The sequence below is a fragment of the Numenius arquata genome, chromosome 2 (assembly GCF_964106895.1).
Source record: "Numenius arquata chromosome 2, bNumArq3.hap1.1, whole genome shotgun sequence".
In the NCBI taxonomy this organism is placed as follows: domain Eukaryota; kingdom Metazoa; phylum Chordata; class Aves; order Charadriiformes; family Scolopacidae; genus Numenius; species Numenius arquata.
Window position 1 is genome coordinate 119463716 of NC_133577.1, and position 23066 is coordinate 119486781.

The window sequence follows — 23066 nt, forward strand, 5'->3', positions numbered from 1 at the left end:
ACTCCTATCTTTGCTAGGTGCAGGGTTTTCTCATATCCATAGAGATTTTCCCCTCTTTATCTGTCTCTGCTGAAATCATTCTAGTGTTTTAAGGCATCACAAATCCAAATCTCTTTTTATATAGCTTGCAATATGTTCTCCACATTTCTGCTTTTTATACTTTCCACCTTTAATAGCCACTTATTCTACTCCAAAGCCTTCCACTACTAATTCGGGAAATGTAGTTCTTTCCTTCCCAATTGTTCTGCAGCAGCCACCATCCACATACTAAATACCTATACGTTCCTCCCACTCGGGCAGATAGACTTCTCAAAAAGCTTTAAATGTTACCACAATATTATTTTTTTCTCTCCCACAAACAGTTCTTATCTGCCACTGGGTCCACAAAGGTATTAGTCATGAAAGACAGTGGCATTTTAAAGTGCCGAGTTACCTGTCAAATCTTAAATACAGGACATCTGTGCTCAGGCAGGATTTTCCAGCTCTATTTAACAGGGACTCCAGCGCTCACTTTGAGGAGGTTAGGCTAGAATCAAAGCCCAGGTCTCACAAAAGGAAAATTACTAAGACCTTTTTTTAAAGCATATTATGAAAATAAAAAGAAAATGGAAGCCAGGAAGTCATAAGTATAAGGAATTCAGTTAATACTAAGTAGAAACCCTGAGGTGACTGTATTTATGAAGCTCAACTGCTAAAGGTACGCAAGAGCTTGGATTTGTCTTCACTTGTCTATAAATGCATTGCATAATAAGGAAAGAACAATCACAGAATGTTGAAAAAAAAAGACAATCTGCTTCTAAAAATATTTAAAACAGAGTGAGTGTTACTAGAGATATTAGCAAGTCATTATATTTCTTAATTGATAGCAACGTGCTTTTAAAGGATTACCAGGAAATACCCAACAGGTCTGCACAACAAGGCAAACTTTCCATCAAAGAATACCAGATTGTTTTAACTCCTAAATTCAATGAAATTGCTGACCTTCTGGATGAAATTTAAAATGAGGCCATTACAAAGATTAATTTTTAAAAAGGAGAAGATTGCCTTTCCTTTTTCATTAATGATCTCTGTTAAAAACAATAGCTTTCATAAAAAAGCCAGAGGGAGGAGAAATAATAAAAATGAAGGCAGCTGGACATATTGCAATGAATATAATCCCACAAGCCCCTTTTTGTTAAATGTATCGTGTTTCATTGACATTTAGAAGTCAAAGATTGAAGGATTAGGGCTATAGAGAGAATAGGAATAAAAATCATGTACTCTGATTTCTATTTATGATTAAATAATATTTCAGAAGGAATTTCTGAATTTCTGAAAATAATCTTTTCTTCTTTATTGGCATCAAGACCTTGAGTAGGATTGTTGCTAAATATGGTGTTGTGAATTCTTTTCTATGTGAAAAGATTTTCTTTCAGAATTTCCTACATTGGAGCATTCCTTTCAATGGTCCTTGTAGGAATATTTCAGGCCACCTCTATTCTCATACCACACAATGCTTGCATATTAGTGGCACATATATCAACCTCGTGCAGTCAGTGAGAATTTTGCTACTCGCTTCAGTGGTGAGTGGAATCCAATTTATAGCTTGTTAAAGATGTGAATTGTTAAAACTCTGGCCCTGTTTCTCCTGATGAGTTTAAAAAAATCTCTCTCCCTCACTTTCTAAATTTCATTACACATTCCAGCTGAAAACTGCTTAAGCTTAGCCACTTAACTTGGCAGCAAAATGAAAAAGGCATGCTATCAGAAACTGGACGTGAGGAGCTCCAGCAGCACCAGCAGAAACTCAAGCTACGATAGCCATTTTATGCTGGTCCTGTAGCCTTGGACCACCCTTCAGTTGCAGTCTAGTTTAAACTGTACTATCATGTTAGCTTCAGTTTGCTGGCTCTCTTTTTGCATCCTCACTGGTGAATGTGTTTATTTTATTCTGAAATTAAATTATAATTTGAAAAAGTTTTACAAAATAACAGTCAACCTTTATTGCCATTTTAAAATGTATTATTCATTAATATTAATATTAAGATTACTATATTAATATTAAGATTAATATTACATCACTGATGAACATGCTGCATTCCTTACAGCAGGTATTTATTATATGTGTTATAATAAAGATTTAAACCATAAAGGGCCATGTATCAAAAATAATACTTCATATCTCTATGAACTTTTTCAGCTGAGAATCTCAGAGCATTTTACAAGCAAATAAGTTTTACAGTCACATGAAAGGTATGTTTACATGACCCCCTTTCATAAAACACTGAAACTTGAAGTGATTTGTTTTCATCACATCATGAACTAATTAGAATGAAAGCCTGTGATTTTCCTTATCAAGGACCATCAGACCAGCTTCTTCAGCCTGCATTTAGCAACCTTTAAAATCCTCAGGTCAGTAGAAGAGTTAGTCAGGCTGAAAATATCTGTACAGCCCATAGGATGCCTGTGGGTCTCAGGCACCTCCTCATTTAAATACATGGTCTGGGTGAGCAGTGAGAGCAGTGAGTGCAAGACAGCGTGAGCTAAACAATCAAGGGAAATAGACATTTTTCCTATACTTTTATTCATTCTTATCCTTGCAATTACCAACTCCATTTAAGACTAAGGCTAGCACTCTACAGGGACTTGTATGTCTGAGATTGTGAGAAACTGTAATGGTTCTGAAAGCAAAGTATTAGTTAATAGTCCATTACAGCTTAAAGGACTTATCTGTCACACTGATAAGTGTGTTCCAAGGCAGTGCTCTGTGCACCCAAGATTTTCCCCGGGGAGATACCAGCAGTTTTCCCAGGGTTGGCCCCAAGGCATAGACAGCCAAGGTATGTACATGTGGACAGCTATTTTGACCTCAATGTTATTCAAGGATGAAGAAGAATTACTCTTACAAGCTGTGTCACTGCAACCAGGTTGTCCAGAGAAGTACCTTCTGAACTCTCAGGAAGAAACACTGGCGAGGTGCCCCCTTTCTTATTTTTATTATCATTATTGTGATTTTGTCACCAAAGCTTTTATTGGTCAATTAATGTCCAGCTGGTGTTGCCAGCACAAAATGCCCTTCAAAAGGTCATGACAGTTCAAGAGATTTCCTGTTATTGTTTAATTGTCCCAAAATTGAAAATGCTAGCTGAAAAAACCACGTTCAATATGTACTTAAATGACAGAAAAAATTCATTGTGATCAATATTATTACAAGTAATGCCAGCTCCATTACAAAACTGATGGCATTATATGCTACTTAAAAATGGGGTTAATAAACTGCAAAATAGAGTTCTAAGTAAAAACTCTGTAGTTTAAAGGTGCAATATTCTTATCATCTGGAGACACCTGGATTTAAGTCAAAACTGGAAATGAATTTGGTAGTCTGTCAATCCATTTCCTAATTCCTAGTCATTTGTTCATATCACAAAGCCACCAGGCAGGAGTGCGTGATGGGCAGTCCCTACTCAGAAGTGACTCAGGCCTGGAATAGGAGGGGTTTTGATGTCTGAATTGAAAAGCCTTTGCAGAGCAGTATCAAAAGTTTGCAGCAAAATTATTCATGTGTGCCTGGCACTCTCAGCTGAACTCTGTAAGCATTGCTTACTTGCCCTTGGGAAAAAACCTAACAGTCCTTGGCACGGCAACACAAACCATCCCAGAGGAGATGGTTTAAAATGTCTATGGACAATGTCATGCTCTACCTTGCTCTCCTATTTTCTCTCTGGATTGATTAATCTGACATTATATTCTGTACCCCACCTGTCAGAGGAGCTTACTCAACATGTTTTTCTCACTTGCAGGACAGTATCTTTTCCAGTCTGCAATAGAGAAAGTTGTTGTGTTTTAAACTAAAAAAAAAAAAAAAAGGTCCCCATGCATTTTTTTGAGAAACACATATAGGCCCCATCCTCAACAGAGGATGCAGAGGAGGCCAGACTCCAGCTCTTAGATGGATGTGATACTTCAGAGCCTTGAATATTTTGCTAAGCTCTGGGGAGTATCAACATTCGAGACGCAAGCTTGTGATTAACCTTTCCTCTTTTCTGTCTGCAGCTGTCTCCCTCTTCTCTGTGCAGCCTTTCTGGCTTGTCATTCTGTACTCAATTCCCTACCCACAAATAAATTCCCAATGCGGGGATCTGGATTGCGTTTCAGGGTTATCACATATCAGATGTTGCAGAAAGTACCCGGTACATCAGCTACAATGGGGTATTCTTGGCTTTTCCCTCCACAGAGAGACCACCTCCTCAGCCATCTCCTATCTATCTTCCATTTGAAATCACTTAACATGACCATATTCAGACCTAATGATTCTATATTTTTCATGGAAAATCTTAATTAGAATTTAGACTCCAGCCTCCAAATGGCTTCAGTGAAGAAGTTAGACCTACTTTAAATATTTCTGAAATTTCACGTGAGGTAGACAGGTGGATAGGCAGAAAGTTTGTTCAATGTTTTATATTAACAATATAAAATTTGTTTTTATATTTTATATGTTTTATATTAACTGAGGCCAAAACGAACAATAAAAGTTAACATAGACTAACCAAATTTTTATGAATTGCATGGCTGCCATGGACCATGGACTGAAAACTGTACTAGAGACAGACACTTCTGTCTTCTTTATGTATCTGTGGCTTAGTCATATGTCATAAATTAAGATGAAACCAAAATTCTCCAAGACAGCTCTCCTGAAAAAATACACAGATGAACTGCTACTAAAGTAAACAAAGGTCTCTTTAAATATAGTCATGTCTCATGCTATATAAAAGCATTATTTTATATGGTGACCTATTTAATAACCAACAACATTCCAGCATTCGAAGAAAAGCATTAAGCTATGCTGGTGCAAAGTCTGAAAAAGAGACTTTCCTCAACATATTTCCAACAGCAAACATAATACCCTGGAAACAAGGTTTAAAATAGTAATGCTGGTAGACCCTTGACTACAGTGAAACAAATGGTACCATTTAACACACAATGTAACTAGCACTTCGCATCAGATATCAATCATGACTTGTACCATTTTAGGAGTTCTTGTTTTGATTAGGAAAAAGCCTACTTTTCTGAAGATGATATCTCTTTCTACTTTGGTTTCCTGGGGAAATGAACTTTATGGGTTCATACTATCTGTCTGTTCACCATTTCCCTATGTTAAAGTCTGAATCTATTGTTACGTTTTCAATGAAATTTAGCTGAGACGCAGATATCTCAAAGATAAACACGTTGCCCCTGCATCAGGTATTGTTACACCCTGAGCTCAGCAGGTACTTGTCTGGCCGGCACAAGATGATTTGGTTTGCAGAGACAACTTTAAAAAAACAACAACCACTAACCAAAACCAAAAAAAAGCCTTTTACAAGCCACAAAGAGAAAAATTAGTAGGAAGCAATGAGCAGAATACCATGTCGAGAGACACAGTGCTCAGAGTCATGCAGCACAAAACAAACCCCAAAGCTAGCCTTCTCTCCCAGTTCATATTAGGATCCATTCATTCAACAGGGACAGGAGCTTGATCTGGAGTTGAAAGATGTCCTCCTAATGCTTTGTCCGCTCAACAGTGTAGGGCACTTCCTCCCCATTCCACGTCCTCCTCTACCCATGTACAGCACTGCTCCGTCCAAGTTTCACATGTAAATCTCTGATACGGATTCATCCCAATCAGCCCAAAAGCCCCAAACCCCTTTGTACCCCAGACTGCTGAAAGATTTGGTTTCAAACTTAGGGCTATTACTATTTCAATCAAGTGAAAACCTGTTTGTAGATAAGTATTTACTTGCTTCAAGATGCCACTAGTAGGCATTGACACACATAAACAGTATCCATACAAGACAAAAAGGTTCAGTATTTGGTTTCCAATGAATCATAGACTCATAGAATGGTTAGAGCTGGAAGGGACCTTAAAGATCATCGAGTTCCAAACCCCCTGCCATGGGCAGGGACACCTCCCCCTAGACCAGGTTGCTCAAAGCCCCATCCAGCCTGGCCTTGAACACTTCCAGGTATGGGGCATCCACAACTTCCCTGGGCAACCTGTTCCAGTGCCTCACCACCCTCAAACTAAAGAGTTTCTTCATGAAAAATGAAAATATGTATAAGGGAATCAAGAAGTAATGCTTTACCCATAAAACCAGCATGTCTATGCCCAAATGCATCTACGAAACAAAAATATAAAGGGTTGATAAGACTTACTATAGCACACTGAAGAATGAGGTAAACAATGACAAATTATTTCTTATTATTTTTGTGATTTACTTTAAGTTTAATTGCTGGATAGAGTGATGCATATGCTTAACTATAGAGCAGCTTGCACTTACTAAAAGGAGGTGTATGCAGACAGACGATCTACAGTTCGATTGTGACAGAAATTATCAAAAATTCTATGTATATAAGGAAAAAAAAGTGTGGCTAAAAGTACTGAAAAAACTGCTTGTGTCATAATGCAGTCTGAGTCACATATATTTTTTTGATGAAAAAAATATGGACAGGTATTCAGTATGAATTAAAACAAGGAAACATGTGCTCCAGTTTTGAGACCGTTTCTTACTCATTGTTTATGTTCAGTTGCAAAATCTTTACAAGTGAAAAGAAAAATTATTTATAAAAAAACCAAAATGGTTTCAAACACAAATAGATTTTTAAGATGCTCATGATGAAACCGGAATTATGGAGGTTAATGATAACACTAATTATTTATTCTTTCTTTTAATTATTTATTTTTATTCCATATAAATAATTTTCTCAAAGGAAGAAGAAAAGTATCAGATAGCAAATACAAAATAGAAAAATGAATTTAAAATCTTGTTTCTTAAAGCAGTAGAGTAGGTTGGATTTTACTCCTCATAATAATAATATTACCTCAAAAAATCTACAGGATCTCTTTGCATAGGATTTATTTGCTGGCAGCTGAAGTTAAAATGGATATATGCAATGGTTCATTATGAAGTTTGAACTCTTAACAAGAAATTAAAAATTTATTAAATGTAAGCAAGATGAGAAAGACAGTCCTAGGTTTTATTTCTTTCATGCCAACAGTCAAACAATCTAATGATATTACGAAAAGTTATTAATTTGTCCAGCCACAAATGCACCACATAAGGTTTCATAAAAAAGTAAGGAAAAGTGGGCTTATTTACTCAAGATTACTGGTTTCCTGGGATTGTTATACCCTTGTGATCAATCAGTGACCACAGTTATGATTCTGAATTTAAATTAATTTGTCTTCTGGTTTTTTGGTGGTGTTTTTTTTTTTTTTTCCTCCTGGTAGAATAATTTTAACTATATAAACATATATGTTTAAAAATTCAGTTATAGCAAAAAATCTACAACTTTATGTTGGTTTTTTTTTGAGAAATTCTGAAATGTTGAGAGATGATCAATCAAGATGATGACAGTGTTCTCAAAGAAGGAAAGGGAGATGAATTCCCAAGTTTGTGACTGCATGTGCACACTGCATGTTTCATGCAAAGCCCTGAGAAGGAACTCTGCTGTCTGGATGAAAAGAAAAAGGGAGAAGTTCTATACACTGTGAAGTGGCAGGGCAAGGATATATGGAGGTGGAAAGTACTGATATTAGAAAAAGGGAATTTGCTTGGAGGACTTAAGATGGGAGATGTCCAGTGGAAGAGGTCATATGTAGCATGAAAGAAGGGGCTCAACTAGGAAACTAGAATAGAAAGATGAAGACAAGGGTAAATGTGTGTGTCGTTGGCATGAAGAAGAGTGCTGAAGTTGTGCGTGGCAGTGAGCTCACCAAAAAGTATCGCCACTAACCACTGGAATGGGGAAAAGGACAACCCAACAAAACGTGACAGGAGGGTTGGATTCAGTTCAAGATGAAGATACCTAAATGTAGTAGTCTGTCTATGTACAGGTGAAGGTGTTTATATGTGAACCAGATATCTCTGCCCTCTAATTGTCAAAATAGATCTGATATTCACAGTCAATGAAGTTTAAAGGCAACTCAGCTCACCCTAAATAAACATCTATATTTTGCAGTCAAGTTGGTGGGTGTAGAGGAGATGGAAAGAGAGATGACAGATGAATGCTAGGTGAAATCAAAACTTTATTTATAGTCTTAAGCCTACTTGTATTTGAAAACTGAGAGATAGGAGAAAGGAGGCTGACATGAAAGGGAGGGTTAAGAGTGATGGAGACTGCTGATTGCAATGGATTAGTAATGAAATAAGTAAAATTTGCAGTAATGAAATAAGTGAAATTTGATGTCTCTGATCCCAGGAAATTTCAACAGCTGTTTAATTCCCAAATTGGTTAAAGAAGTAAATGTTCATTTTTCTCCAGAATGGAAATTTTCCTAAAACTAATTAAAGAATTTGAAAAAATTAACTGTTACATTTCTTAACCAAAAATGAACTTTCTAAAACCTGAGATATTTCATGTCACTAAGGCTGAACTGCCTTTTAATGTTAAACTACATTTTCTACTGCCTTATGGGACTTGTCATTCTTTTCCATATTCTCTCTCTACTAACAGACTCTGTTAGTAGACCACTCACATAATATACCTGTAATCATGTAAATCCTGTGAGTCTACTATGTAATGACTTTACAGAAGATGTATTGAACAGGGAATCTAGCTCACAGAACCGAAGGGGGCAGAACTAGAACTTCTGTAGTACTCAACAGATAAAAATTAGCTAACTGATTTTGATGTGGGGGAAAAAAAAAAAGGATTTCAATCCAGAAAACCCAAATATTTAATACATATTTTCAAGAGAGAAAACATAATTATTTTTAATAAAGTCAAGATTTTCTGGAGGAAATCAGAAATGTGTAAAAAATTCTAGTTCTTATTGAAGAATTGCCTGCTATTTCTGTTTATTGTTATTACGAAACTTAGGCACTATACAAACAGACAGTAAGAGGCAATTCTTGCTTCAAAGACCTACTGTCTAAGTACATCTGACAGAGCAAAAGTCGAGGTAATTTGCTGAAACTTACACAGAAGTTCCATGACACAGACAGAAATAAAGATCAGCCCTTAAAACCTGACCTACAAAGGGGTTTAGAGCAGTGGGTGTCATTAAAGGAAAACAAAGAGAGTCCACAGCACGGAGGCAAAGAAAGTTTGACTTGGTAGAGCTTGTCAATCTCTTGGCAAAGGCATGTGAAAATTTTTCCAAGAGGAGGGATGTGCTGGAAGTTTGGTTCGGATTTTGCAAAAAGAAATGAGCAAGCACTGGGGTTTTCAGATATAGAAGCCAGAGAAAATGAAGAAATTGTATTTTGCAAAGAAGTATTGAAGAGATGAAAGTGGAAGAGAGGAAAATCCTGGAGTGGAGGGGGGCCCTTAATATTGCTATCCCAGAACACCTGGACTCAAATATTATATGCTGCTTGGATGTTGTTTGGTGTGGAAACTTTGTGCTGGTGGCAGAATGAAGAAGGAGGATTTGGCAGGATTTGCCATAAAAGGAGAACACAAAAGTCGAGTTGTTCAGAATGAAAAACTGATAGCAGAATCTGATAGGTGACAAGGACATCATAATGTATCTCAGAGAATCAATACAAGCTTCGGATGTGACAAAATGAATGTCAATGAAAAACACAAGTTATGCAGATAGTGATAAAGCAGCAAGGTAAGTATCATTTCCTATCTAAAACACTGATGTCTTTCTAAATTTTTGTATCTCTGAGTAAACTGTACTGGAATAAATCATAAAGTGTAACAGAAAAGAGGTTTGGCATAAAAAACACCTATCTAGTAACAGCTGAAACGCATGTGAAATTAATCCTTGATCTGACATTAAATTTAAACAAAAATTCCAAATCCCTGTGTGCTATAACAAAGTCCCTGGTGTTACACCTCAATGGCAAGGTACAGTCATTTTAAGGCATATTAGTGATTTTTAAGAAACTTTTCTTCTGCAGCTATTGGATTAAAAAAACCCAAACCCACATTTTTTAACAACTGAAGAACCTTAGGAAAAGAGAGGATGTTGCAAGAACAATCTCTGTAAGACTAGATCTCTCCCTAAAGTCTTTTATGCTTCACTTCAAGTACTTTGCATTAATGAGCCAAGCAACTCTTAAAAGAACAACATGACCCAGCATACTATAGTAATTCAATATTCCAGTAGTCAAATAACAACAAAATAATATTGTTTCTTTAATGCACTGACCTTCATTTTAAATTGTTTCAGAAACTTTGGCATTTTTTTAAATATTTCAGTGTTTGTTGTGATCTCAGTGTACAACAGTTAACAGAAAAAATAAAAAATAAATGACAATAAAAAAGCAACACACATTTACTCCAAGTGACTCTGATATGTTACTCCACAGATATTGATGGATTTTTCTTCTGCTTTTTCCACTAGTATTGCTTAAGGAGCAATCAAAGAAGTAGCTTCATATAAGTAATGAGAGAGATTTATAATGCAAAACTCCTGTGCCCTTGTTTTGTTTCAGTAACACACTTCTGTTGTATTCACTGTGGAATTTACTCTGGGAACTAGAGTTGTCAGTGCTAGAATAAGCATCACAAAATCATTCAGACATATAATTTCTGATGTCAGACGAGAACGTCAGAATTACTGCTGAAATAAGGAAGGGATTTTTGGAATATAGCAACCTTTCAAAATGAAGCCATTTTCAAAAAAACCCAGGAACATTCTTTACCAAACCACTGACCCTGCATTCCATAAAGCCAGCAACTCCTCAGTGACCTCTTTATCAGCCCAAAACGGCACTGAGTTTTCTTTCTGTTAATAGTATTTACATTAACCAAATTAACATATTTTGGAAAATTTAAAATAAATCAGATGCAGATGAAAGCCTATTAATACATTTAAAATATTTAAAAATGCTTTGAATTAATGCACATAGAATGCATGCATTTAATCCTCTGTACCTCACAATAATAAAATAAGTAGCAGTATTTACAAATCATTACTTCTTAGCTGGCTAATTGAACTGACATTGAACTATAAAACAGTGAAAAAACCCCTCCACAGAGAAAGATCTATCACAATACAATTTTTACTTTGGCTTTATTAAATGATTTTGATGACTGAAACTTTACCAGAGAAAAAATAGAAATTATACCGAATGCATGTAAGGTAGTTCGATAAGATCTGTATTATTTCATATCTCTGAATCTCTCGATATAGCCATCTCTCCTGCACAACAGCTACAGCTCCTTTAAGCATCCTCAACAGTATTTACGCTTTTAAATTTTAAACCATTAACAATGCAGTACCCCCCAAATCCAGTCTTGAACTCTGACAGACGCTGATCTCTTTTCTCCCTCCCACACCCTATTTTATCAGACACTATTTTGTTTAAATTGGCTACTAAATAGCATAGCACTGTACCTTTAAATACAAATCAAACAATATTCATATTCCCACGGTGCTGCTAGTTTCCCTTATGCATTGAATCGCCTGTAGATTAAAAGCTCAGAATCTGAAAAGGGATTCTGTTCTGCAGACCAAAGTTCTCTGTAGGAGATGAGGGAGAGGGTCAGTCCCGGAGTCACACACACAACAGGCAGAAAACACACTTGTGATCCTCAGCTTTGGATAGCATCAGAAAGGGGAATAAAAAGCAGAAACACATGGCACACTGAGAACTGGTATCACTTATGGCTTCTAACCAAAGCAGCAATTAAACACCTTTCATCATTCCCCCAAACGCCTGATTTTTGTAAGAACTGAGAGAAAGACACACACACAAAGGCAAATCCCCTCTGAGCAGCAACGAAAACTTAATAACCTACCATTTTCTTTGCACTCTTCTGGAGGTTTAGCCTTTTTCGCAAGTCGTGGATCCAGCCATGATGTTGTCTTTGTGTTATGGCTGAAAAGAAAAGAGATCACTCTGAGCAGACACATACTGAAAGGAATCAAGTTTATTCCTTAAGAATAAAGGGTTAGTCCAACAAAATCGCAATCGATACACTTAATTTGCTTACTGGTTCTAAGTAGCCCTGAAGGAGGTGTAAGAGTAATTGTGCAAGGCAGCTGTAAATTTGGCAACCTCAGCTCCCTGTCCTCAAAGCAGCTATTTTTATTAAAATCAACTAGAATGTTGCCAAGTTAACCTCATTGAAAATGCAGAACTCATCCAGAGCAAAAGGAATTTATTACAAATACAGTGTTCTCCCGTTGAACGAGTGCAGGCGACAGGATTCTGTAGCATTCTCACAGTTTTCGGATAGAATTATTTTCATCTTAAACCTGTCCTTTTCATAAATACAGGTTTGTTATTTCTCACCAGCAGCACTGGCAAGGCATAGCAAAAGTGATGCAAATTACAGCATGCTCCTGCAAAGTCTACATTTCCGGACAGAGTGATTAATTACACTTTGTTAAACAAACCTTTATCTCTCCATATATAATCCTTCTATCGAGATAAAATAGATATGCACAAGCTGAATGAATCATGTGGCTCCTTTCTATACTCAGAATAGATCTTTGAGGAATCAGCCATCAAATAGCATTGAACTGGCACAACCTGTTTTCTGCGAGAATATTTTGCCAAATGAATTGATACTTAGCACAACTAATGAGACTTAAAACCAGATCTTTTCAATGTATACCTTTCCCATAAGCATTACAATTTGGATCCAAATATTTTAAATATGTTAAGAAAGGAAGACTAGAAAACAGAAAAGGATGTGATCATTACTCTTTTATTTTTTGAGATGCCTTTCCTACAATACTATCATTCAGAGTCACTTCTAACCCATGTTTTATTTATCTGATACATCCTAGGAGGATGCTTGTTCCAAACAATTTATATAGTATTGAATTATTTAGTTTATTATTAATTTGCTATACCATTTTAAAATGTACTTAAGACTTCTCTTATAAACATCAGTATAAGGTGTACAAAAACAGTGGACCTGGCAAAACATGGATTAGTATTGAGTATTAGCTGGTGAGTTACTGATTAACCGATACAGACCATGTGGTCCGGACACCACTGGTTCCCCTAGGGAAAAAGAAATGCATAGAACCAGTTCCTTCTCTCACCTTGACTCCTTGTTTAGTCCATGGCAGATAACTTTTCCTCTGCCTCGATTTCTCTCTTTCTCTAAAAGCAGAGCAATACTACCTGCTTCTCAGTATTACTGTCACAATGTTAAACCTTTCTTCACATTGTAGATGGGAACAAAGGTAGATGAGAGTTGTGTACAGATAAAGTGGCAACTAAAATGAAGATTGAGGCATTTAAATTCCTATTTTAAGCATGCCCTAGTCTAGAACACCATTCATGACAGGTGAAGAGGATAAACAAAACCTTCCCCTACTTGGAGAGCCGGGCTATATTTGCAGAGTAGGAAGAACGATAAGCCAAAGGTAAAATAAATTTGAAACGATGCCTGCAGCCCATGCTTGATTGCAAATGTAACTAAGATGCTTTCTCTGAAGCTCCGGCTGCTTGTGGTCTCCTGTAGGGTGTATTTTTATACTGCAGTCACAGCCTAACTGCAGCTTGTGCAGACATATTTGAGCTAGCTTTACATTAACTCGGGTTGATGCTGGCAACAAGGTCACTGCAGCAGTAGGGAGCTCAGTGTGGGCTCATCACCCCAGCACCTACTGGGCTGCTTGGGTGCACCAGCAGCCCTCGCCGAGCTCCCCGCTACCGTGGGTACCCCATTAGCAGCGCCAGAGCTCAGGGCCAGCTTGGACACACCTGTGGAAGCTGCAGGAGCATCTCTGGAGAGTGGGCATGTCTACACAATAGCCACTCTCTCCCAGATACTCATCCTGAATGAGCTTAGGGACCCCCACTGGCTGCAGGGACTAAGTCCGATACACAGTTTCCCGTGGCTTTAAAAGGGTAATATATACATATGACTGCTATTAGTGATGTTTGCTGTGGTATAAAGTGGATTGCAAAGCGTTTTACAAAGGAAATAAAACTCATCACTGCTGTTTTAAAGGCGGGAACATGGGGTCACAGAGTCACCAAGTGACCATCCACAGCCACCAAATAAGCCGGTGGCAAAGTCAGTACTAGAAGCAACTCTGTTGTAAGTCAGCTGGTCAGTGTTTCCTGCACAAGTCAACACAGCATCAGAACAGGCCAATTCACCAGCTCTGAAAATACCCCTATGACATTTCTGGACTAGACCTGAGAAATGAGTTTTCAGGCATCTGTAAAGACAGGTGCCAAGCTGTCTTTCAGCCCAATCCAGTATTAATATTTTACAATGTGAATTAGGTGAATTACAGCCTCCAAGGCTTTTGCTGAAACTCAGAACGAGAGTAAGCAAACAGTTATGCTTCCCTTCAGCATAAATGTGTCTTCCATAAACCCAGAAGGACTGATGTCTTCCAGTTCTGTGCACTGTGGCCATTCTAAACAAAACCATAAACAAATTAAAGTCAACATCGTTTCCAACAGAAGAGTGGTCCTTCAGTCTGCAGAGAAATTTCAGAGAATGAAGATGGTATCTCATCTAGATCAGCTCTTGAAGCACTCAATCTCCTCTTCTAGTTCCTGTCTCTCAAACCCATTCAGCTACTTAGTAAAAGCAAGTCATCTGCAAGAACTTTGATCTATAACAAATTGCTTTATGGACTTGACAAGCGGTCTTTGTGGTGCGTGGAGAACTAGCTGACCACCCGCACCCAGAGGGTGGTGGTAAATAGCTCCTTTGCAAAGTGGCAACCAGTCACAAGTGAGGTCCTCCAGGGACTGATATGTGCCAAATGCTGTATAGTATCTTCATAAGTGAAGATCTTCTGGATGATGGGATCAAGTGTACTCTGATTAAGTTTGCTGATGACACCAAACTGAGTGGGGAAGTGGACACTTCAGAAGGGAGAGCCACTCTGCAGGAAGACCTGGGTAGGCTGGAAGAGTGGGCTAACAAGAACCTTATGAAGTGTAAGATTTTGCACATGGGAAAACATAATCTGGGAGTCAGGACACAGTCTGGGATCTACCCGGCTGGGCAGCAACTCTGTGGAAAGGGACCTGGGGGTCCTGGTGGACAACAAGCTCAGTGTGAGTGAACACTGTGCTGCTGCAGCAAAGAAGGACAACCAGATGCTGGGTTGCATCAACAGGAGCATCACAAGCAGAGATAAAGAAGTCATTATCCCACTCAAATCCGTGCTTGTCAGGCCACACCTGGAATACTGTGTTCAGTTTTGGTTGCTGCCATGCAAAAAAGATGTGGACAAGCTGGAGAGGGTCTAGAGAAGGGCCACCGAGATGATCAAAGGACTGGGAAGGCTGCCTTCTGAGGAAAGGCTTAGAGATTTCAGTTTGTTCAGCTTTGAGAAAAGAAGGCTTAGGGAGACCTTATTACTACATTCCAGTTTTTAAAGCGTGGCTACAAAGTAGATGGAGACTCCCTTTTTACAAGGAGTCATATGGAAAAGACATAGGATAATGGGTATAAATTACTCCTGGAGAGATTCCGATTGGACACAAGAGGAAAAATTTTCACAATAACAATCAGCCATTGGAATAATCTTCCCAGGGAAGATGGACTCCCCAACACTGAACTCTTTTAAGATTCAGCTGGACAAGGTCCTGGGCCGTCTTGTCTAGACTGTGCTTTTGCCAAGAAAGAATGGACCAGATGAACCTTGAGGTCCCATCCAACCTGGTAGTCTATGATTCTGTGAACTAAAGGAGAAAAGTGCCTTTTGAAAATCATCCCTCTCCTCCTTACCAATCTCCATGCCTGCTCCCTTTCTCTGCCTTTCCAATTTATCATCTCTACTAAACACGCATGCTACGTCTTGCAATGGGACTTTAAACGCTTCTAGGCAGGTGCTTCAGTGGGTAAAAAAAATGTTCCTGCTCTGAAGACAGACTCTACTTGAAAGAAAGCAGAATCAACACCACTTGTCTTTTAACACCTCTACAGTACCATCGCTGTCCTCTTTAGCGCTGCATAGTACTGGTTGATTGGATCATCTCAGCAACCAGGTACGCAACACACAAACACTCCCACGATGAGGACAGACATGAATAGTGTTGTGTTGCTCTCAGTAAAAGAAGGAAATAAGTAGTCCTGCATTATAGCACAGTGGTTTGTTATACATGTCTACTTCTGTCGTACACAGGAGGTTTATTTGGCAGGGTACTCTTGCAACCTCTCTTGTGCCAGCCTTCAAGTTGTGGGTTTTGGAGAGATGCTGCTCTTGTGATAGCCAGTGCCACCCTAGCACTATCCAGTGTTGTTCAGAGTAATCTCTGGTTGCCTGTCTTCCAGCAAGGACTAGAATTGGGATTAGCCAACTATACAGAAAAAGAGAGGTGGCTTCTTCCCCACACAGCTAGGACACGTTGGGAATGAGAAGAAGAACAAAACCATGGTGGTGCCAGCTTGCTTAATGTCCCAGGGCAAGCTGCAAGGGACATCTCAGGAAAGATGCAACCTCCCCTGTGTCCCAGGGCTCTGCCTTTACACTCCTCAGCTCTGAAATGGACTGGGATCTGTAAAAGCTAAAGGGAAGCAATATTTAGCACCTAAACAGTTTTTAATCTAATTTAAAGAAGCCTTGATAGGAAACCTTTAACAATGGGAAAGAAAACAGGAGGAAGAGTAAAATGGCCAAATTAACACCAATAGCAAAAGTAACATTAACATATGCGAACATTATGCTATGAACATTAATGTTTCTTAAGCACTAAAAACCTTGAAAAATCTACAGTGTATAACTTGCCTGCCTTACCACTAGGTCTAACCATTTGTGTCCATTTGGAAAGTCTTATAGACAGATGAGAAGGAAAATGGGCTGTGGATTTACAGATTAGTTATGAATGAATTGCAGATGAATAGCCCAGGCAGTTGTGGAATAAATGCACAAACAGGCAGTCAGAGCAGTTGTCACTGACTGAATGAGAGTGAAGTGATGCAATAAAAGCATCCTGTGAGAAATACAGCTGTAGCTCCACCAGCATTTTCCACTGGCCACTGTTTCATTACTCAGCGATAACCATACCTCATCATTAAGGGGTAGGTTTAGAAAGTCCATCCTTACACAGTTTCAGTGATCTTGATTACTAGCTAGGACGACTGAGCTAAGAGATAAGTATGGGCAAATCAACTATTCACATCTTAGAATCTGTCTTAAAATCAAGAGCAAATACCTAATTTTGGAAACTTTGAAAACAGTCAATGAAGGATCCCTTCGGTTTTGCTTCAAGTAGGTGGAGCATGGGAATAGCATAACATTTTAAAATTAATCCTAATTTGTTACCTGCTATACAAAATAGAAACCACTTATAGGCCTGAAATGTATTGCAAATTTGAGAAATAATTAAAAAAAAAAGGCACTCAGTAAAGCAGTAGAGCTTAATATTGTAGACAAAAGTCAATAAAATAATTATTGCTGAACTAACTTAAATCCTCCCTCTTTACCAAGTATTTACATCCAGCAGAAATAGTTTATTATAATCAGAGTTCCCTGGTATCAATTATAGACAATTTTAAACATCTACAAAAAAAAATATTATTCAGCTGGTTTAAACAGCGTGAAAGAAAGCTCAGAATACTTCCCAGAAACCCTGACTCAACCCCTGATCTTCTCCAGCTTTTCTTTGTAACTTTGCTTTTAAGACTTCACAAAGACTGATTATGCCCCAGTTCCCTGTTTTCACCACTGGATTTAAGTATCGGGACCAGAGCCTCTCTGGAAATCTCACTGGATACCCATCCATATCTTTAGGAAGTAAAAAACATTAGGAATGTGGCTATTCTTATTTAACAATGTATTATCTTTTTATTATAATTATTTGTTAGACAGTATATTATTTTACCTAAGATTTGAATATAATGGATTTGTGTTAGCAACCTGTCAGTTCAAAGCACTTTGACTGATAAAGTTTCTTGTACTATCAAAGCCCTGAGACAATCTCTTGAAACATTTTTGAAGGGAACATAGAAAGTAGTTACTGACAGTAATAGCCTTAATGTCTGTTGAAAACACTGCAAACCTATTCTAAATTGTGACTCTTGCAAGGTATGTAATTTGCGTGTTATTGTGAAAGGCATTTCAAAATGAGTATTTACCAACGTGCTGCTTCAGTGTGTTTGGGGACAGCACACATCCGTTTGTTTGGGTTTTTATTGTGAATGCATTACATTCAAGATGGTCCTCAATATAACAGCTTGAGCAAAGGGGAGAATACGAGACAGAGAAAAACAAAGTGCACTGTAGGCCACCTGACATCTAAAATGCTTACTCCTCCCTCCTTTTTCTATGCCTAAGACCTGTAGGTCTGCAGAGCTTTTCAAATAGCACAATAATGATTTTCAAGTAATTTATGTCTAGGGGGACAGTGACAGGAAAACAGAGCATTAAAACGGCAATTTTGCAATTCATCCTTTGTCGGGTGCTACTCAAACTTCTTGCACACATGTAGGGACAGATACAAAAAGGAGTCATCCTCTGGCTGTGGTTTGAATGGCAGCGGCTATGACTGCTAGTGTGTGCTGCGTTTCATGTTGTCAGTCTGTTAGATGTGCTTGGAGTATGTGGTCCTTAAGAGACACAGGTTTGGGGGTGCCTATCCTGTGAATATCCTGCTGGCTTTAGGCAGTAGGTACGCACTTATGTATTAAGTCTAAACACAGTAGTGGTGCCTCTGGGCATTCACAGGAGCAGAAAATGGTTATGTAAGATTTTTGGGGGGAATATATAAATGCCTAAAGTCTCCTGTGGTAATTTCTGCCATTTAAGTAACTCTGACTCAGGCAGTTAATTTCTGACAAAGACTGGGCTTCATCTCATGTGACTTCAGGGAGAGGCACCTACACAGAATAATTTATTTTACCTATCTTCCAGTGGGATTGGGGACCTAACCACAGGCTCTTAGTGACATACTAGGTGCTATGGCATCCCTCAAGCGGGCTCTGGCTGCCACTCCAGAAGGGTCCTGGTTTTGAAAAGTACTGTGTCATATTTCCAGGTTCATGGAGATGTCTTGGGCTATTAGTATGCCTCTACAATAGTGCTTTGGCTCAGATCAGGAGGTCACTTTTCAAGTGAATCTCTCAGTTATCTTCACTTACACACTGAGCATTCCTCCAGCTTGTAAGCTTCTTTCACTTGAATTTAAACCAGATGATATGCAGCAAGAGCTCACCTAATGCATTACAAACCATTCACAGACATGCAGCCCATGGCACCTGAAAAGACCTCATAGTTGTGGATGCTGAGTCATGAGCACCAAGTGTTTCACTGATACCAGTCTAATGTTGCTAAGTTAGATAAGGACGTGGTTTAGATCAGAAGGAATTCAGACTGGTTTTAACTCAAATCTGGCCTCATGGACTGAGTTCAGGGTTTCATGAGTTGGAGACAATTAGGTGCACTCCTAGAGATCAACTTTCTTTTTAGTTTCATCTGAAAGGAACCCAGTTTATGTACTCTGAAACCTGACCCAAATCATGGTGCGGTGAGAAAACTGGAAGATTTGCTTCATAAGTGTACTCCTGACACAAACTTTATACTATATGACACAAACTCTATACTACTGCAGACGTACCCTTGGATATCTGTGGGCAACTTTACTGGTAGAAGCCCCTACATTTCGGCAAATAAATTCTGCCCTTATCTTTGGACAGGATGAATCAGCCTCTGGAGGTAATTATCTCTCTCCATTGATCACAGGAGGAGCCTTGGCAACTGGTTTATGCTAGATACTTAATGGTATACGGCAAGCCAGGTGAGCTGAATCTTCTAGTTCAATAAATACCAAGGAGAAAAATTGTAACACCAGTACAAACATCAGAGGAAAGATGTTGGAAGAGGAATTCCGCAGAGCAGAGCAGCAGAGACATTTAGGGGAAAGAGAAGAAATAAGAAAATGAGGAAAGACAACAGAAGTTGAGCTGGCAGTTTGACCTGTATGTCCACATAGATAAAAACAAGTAAGAGCAAGGGACAATACACCACTAGTACAGACTGAGAATGTCTTTATCACATCAAAAGACAAGAGAAGAAAAAAAAGTCAGCATTCCCCATATTCTTTCCAGTTCTACCATCTCCCCATTTCTAATTAATTTGCCATGAGGCAAGGAAGTAGTCTCAGGAGAAAGAAACCAAGAGAGATCTTTTCTATTGCCTGTCCCACTGTATGTCATGTTGAAGTCCAAAGAGCATTAGAGATCTGATAATTGTTATGCTGACCAAAACTGATGAATTCAATGCAACATACAAACAAGAAAAAAGAATTATGGACATCTAGGATCATATTCACAAGAGCCCTGATGATTCAGAATTGTCTACACAATAAAGTCATACTGATATAAAATGGCTTGATTCCCAAAGAAGAATCCCATCAGAAGTAAATATTAAAAGAGCATGTGAAAAAAAATCCTTCATCTTAATTGCTGCGTAATTAAAGTAGCAGAAATAACCATACAACCAAAACACGGCGAATTTAAATATTATGCACTGATACTTTAATGACGTAACATACCCTCAAAAGTGCCAAGCTAGCTTATAAGAGATTGGGTAATTACTCTAGGATATGGAAGTAATCTTGAACAGGTGGAAGGGTGTACTTTCACCTCAATACTTGTAGTATCTTTTAATACAAAAGATAAAGATATCAAATGTAATGGTGTAGCCAGGCTTAACTAATATATCCTACTTCCTGATGGTGAACTGATGGAGCAACCAGGAACAGCTAAATATATCATGATTCTTCAGATAAGCAAGATGTAAGGATAAACATGTTATTCCTGCAATCAAAAGACTTTTCTACCTTAAAAATTACTGAGAAGAAATACTGATCCCATTGAAGTCAGTAGCAATATTCTTAGAAACAAACTAGGTCAGGATTTTACTTTTCCAATGTGTAGCTATACATCTTTTCAGGTAACACCTGAAATAGCAGCAGCTGTATTCAAAAAATAATGGCTGTTTTTTACTGTGAGGAGGAGAGTCCTTGGCAGAGGCCTATTTTATAGCTGTTTTCTAGTCTTTTATGGTGCTCTCATAAAAAAAGCAGCTTTAACAACTAGAAAAAGGTACTGCAAGAAGTCCAAAAAGCAAAGCCTGACTGCGCTGCACGGAGAAGTAGGTGTTGAAATGAAGAAACTGAATGGCTGTGAGATATACCGGGAAGTGGTTTGTTAAACCTCATGTGGCCAAATTCTCCTAAAAATCATCACCAGAAGCCAAAGAAGATGATCCTTTAAAGATGTATTACAGAGGTTTGAGTTTATTCTAGACTTTTTTCCACTAGTAAAACAATTACTGATGTAGTATAAGCAAGGGAAACCGTATGTCCTTTTGAACAGTACAGAGTTAAATAGCTTTTGTTACAGGCTATGTAATGTCCTTGAGACTATTCATCAAAGCTTAGTTGTAGCTCAGCTTAACGAATGGCAGCTCTTCCTGATTGAATATCTTACTCTCCCCACACCCCTTCTAGAGATCTCTGCTGCCTGTAGGTGGATAAAGGGCTGGAGAGAGAGGCAAAATCAATTCTGCCTTTTATAAATAAGTATCATAATGTGTAACCATCTCTACAGGAGACTCTATAATGCCTTGGTGTATGTGATGAGTTGGGCGAGGGTCGCATTTAAAGTTGACTGTACATGATAACAGATGCACTGAGAGTCTTGGTCCTTTTGTATTTCATTCAACACTGCACTGGACCAACACAGCAAACATCGACTGCCCGGTATCCAACAAAGTAAACATTTGTTGACTGACATTGTGAGGACAACACAATACTCATGTCTCTAGAATGTGGTTTGAGAATGGTTGGCAAGGTAAGGTCTGAAGGTTATGGGGAACTGCAGCCTTTCCTTAGGCCCGGGAAAGGGAAAAATTAAAAATCAGTGATGAAATTTATTTGAGCATGCCAAAATAGGTCACACTCATCAGCCCTATTTAAATTAGGAGAGAAGGAGCAGAACTGAAGGGTTTTTTTGGTGGTATTCCAATTTATATACAGCGTTTAAATTATTGCATGTTCTCATTAGCATATGTTCCCAATGAAATCAAACGTAGGAGATGGACTCCTGTTTGTGTGGTGTGTGCCCGTATTTGAAAATTTGGATTCATATATAAGGGAGGCTGGAAACAGCCCAAGAAATGTACTTAAGTAGCTCTTCCTGAAAAACAGTGGTAAGTATTATGCAGTAAGAAAGGATCTCTTCCTGTTCTGACTGTGAATGCTAATATAGGTAAACATAAGGTCATGCACCTACATTAAAAAAGGAAAAGAAAGGAAGAAACAGACCAAGTCTTGCTCTAAAATACAACTGTCCTCTAAATCATCCAGCGAATCTTTTTCTTTTTTAGACGTTGAGGCTGAGGAAATTCCTTCCAGTGTGCTTTACAAAATGCTAACTGGGCCATTACTGATTAACAAATAAATAATACTGACTACAGACAGTTATCTTTCTTCTTCTGAAGTCACTCCCTCTCTCACTGTAAATCTGCCATGTTACTTCTCAAGGTAGTTTTGATAAATGAGCTCACATACAAATTTTAGAGGTTAGTTTGAGGTGAATGAATGAAAATGCTGTCATGAAATCTAAGACCTTTGGGTATACCTGTGACAACCTGGAACTTGAGATCCCTTACTGCTTGAAGTCCTTAGGGTTTAAAGTCACAATTCACATGAGCCTCAAATAAAGCTATAAAAGCTGCTGCCTAGTATGACTTTTTTCCACCCATTGTGATGTACACTTTAAAAATGTTTGTTTTTCATCTATTATTTAATAATCTAGTACAATCTTTACTACTGTTCAGGGAGATGTTGTTAGACAAATAGGTTTTTGTTGTCTTTTTATCTTTCCGTTTTTTGCAAAAGCAAATGGAGTCTCTTCATGCCATTAACCAAAGTGACTTGTAAACAAAGAGGCAATTTAACAGCTTCCCCGCAGCATTACATTCCTACTTAACCCTGTGAAGACTGCAGTGTGAAAACTCAAACAATCAAAGAGTTGTTGCTTTACTAGGATTCTAGTAAATAATCTGGTATTTTTACAGATGTGCAATTGCACTTTTTTTGCAATTACATAATTCAAGAATATAATCCCAAAGGCATGGAGCCCTTATAACAGCCTTTCTATCCAGTCTGCACCTCTGATTGATTTCTCTGCTTTACATAACATTCATTTAGTGG

General features: G+C 38.2%; 1 protein-coding gene across 2 annotated transcripts in view; it reads right to left on the minus strand.

The window, feature by feature from the left end:
- Positions 1 to 23066, minus strand: part of MAGI2 (membrane associated guanylate kinase, WW and PDZ domain containing 2) — a 760760-nt gene that overhangs the window by 223061 nt on the left and 514633 nt on the right. For both annotated transcript variants that reach the window (XM_074161622.1, XM_074161614.1), the window contains exon 6: positions 11716 to 11795. In XM_074161622.1, coding sequence (XP_074017723.1) covers positions 11716 to 11795 — 80 coding nt within the window. The remainder of the gene's footprint in view (positions 1 to 11715; positions 11796 to 23066) is intronic.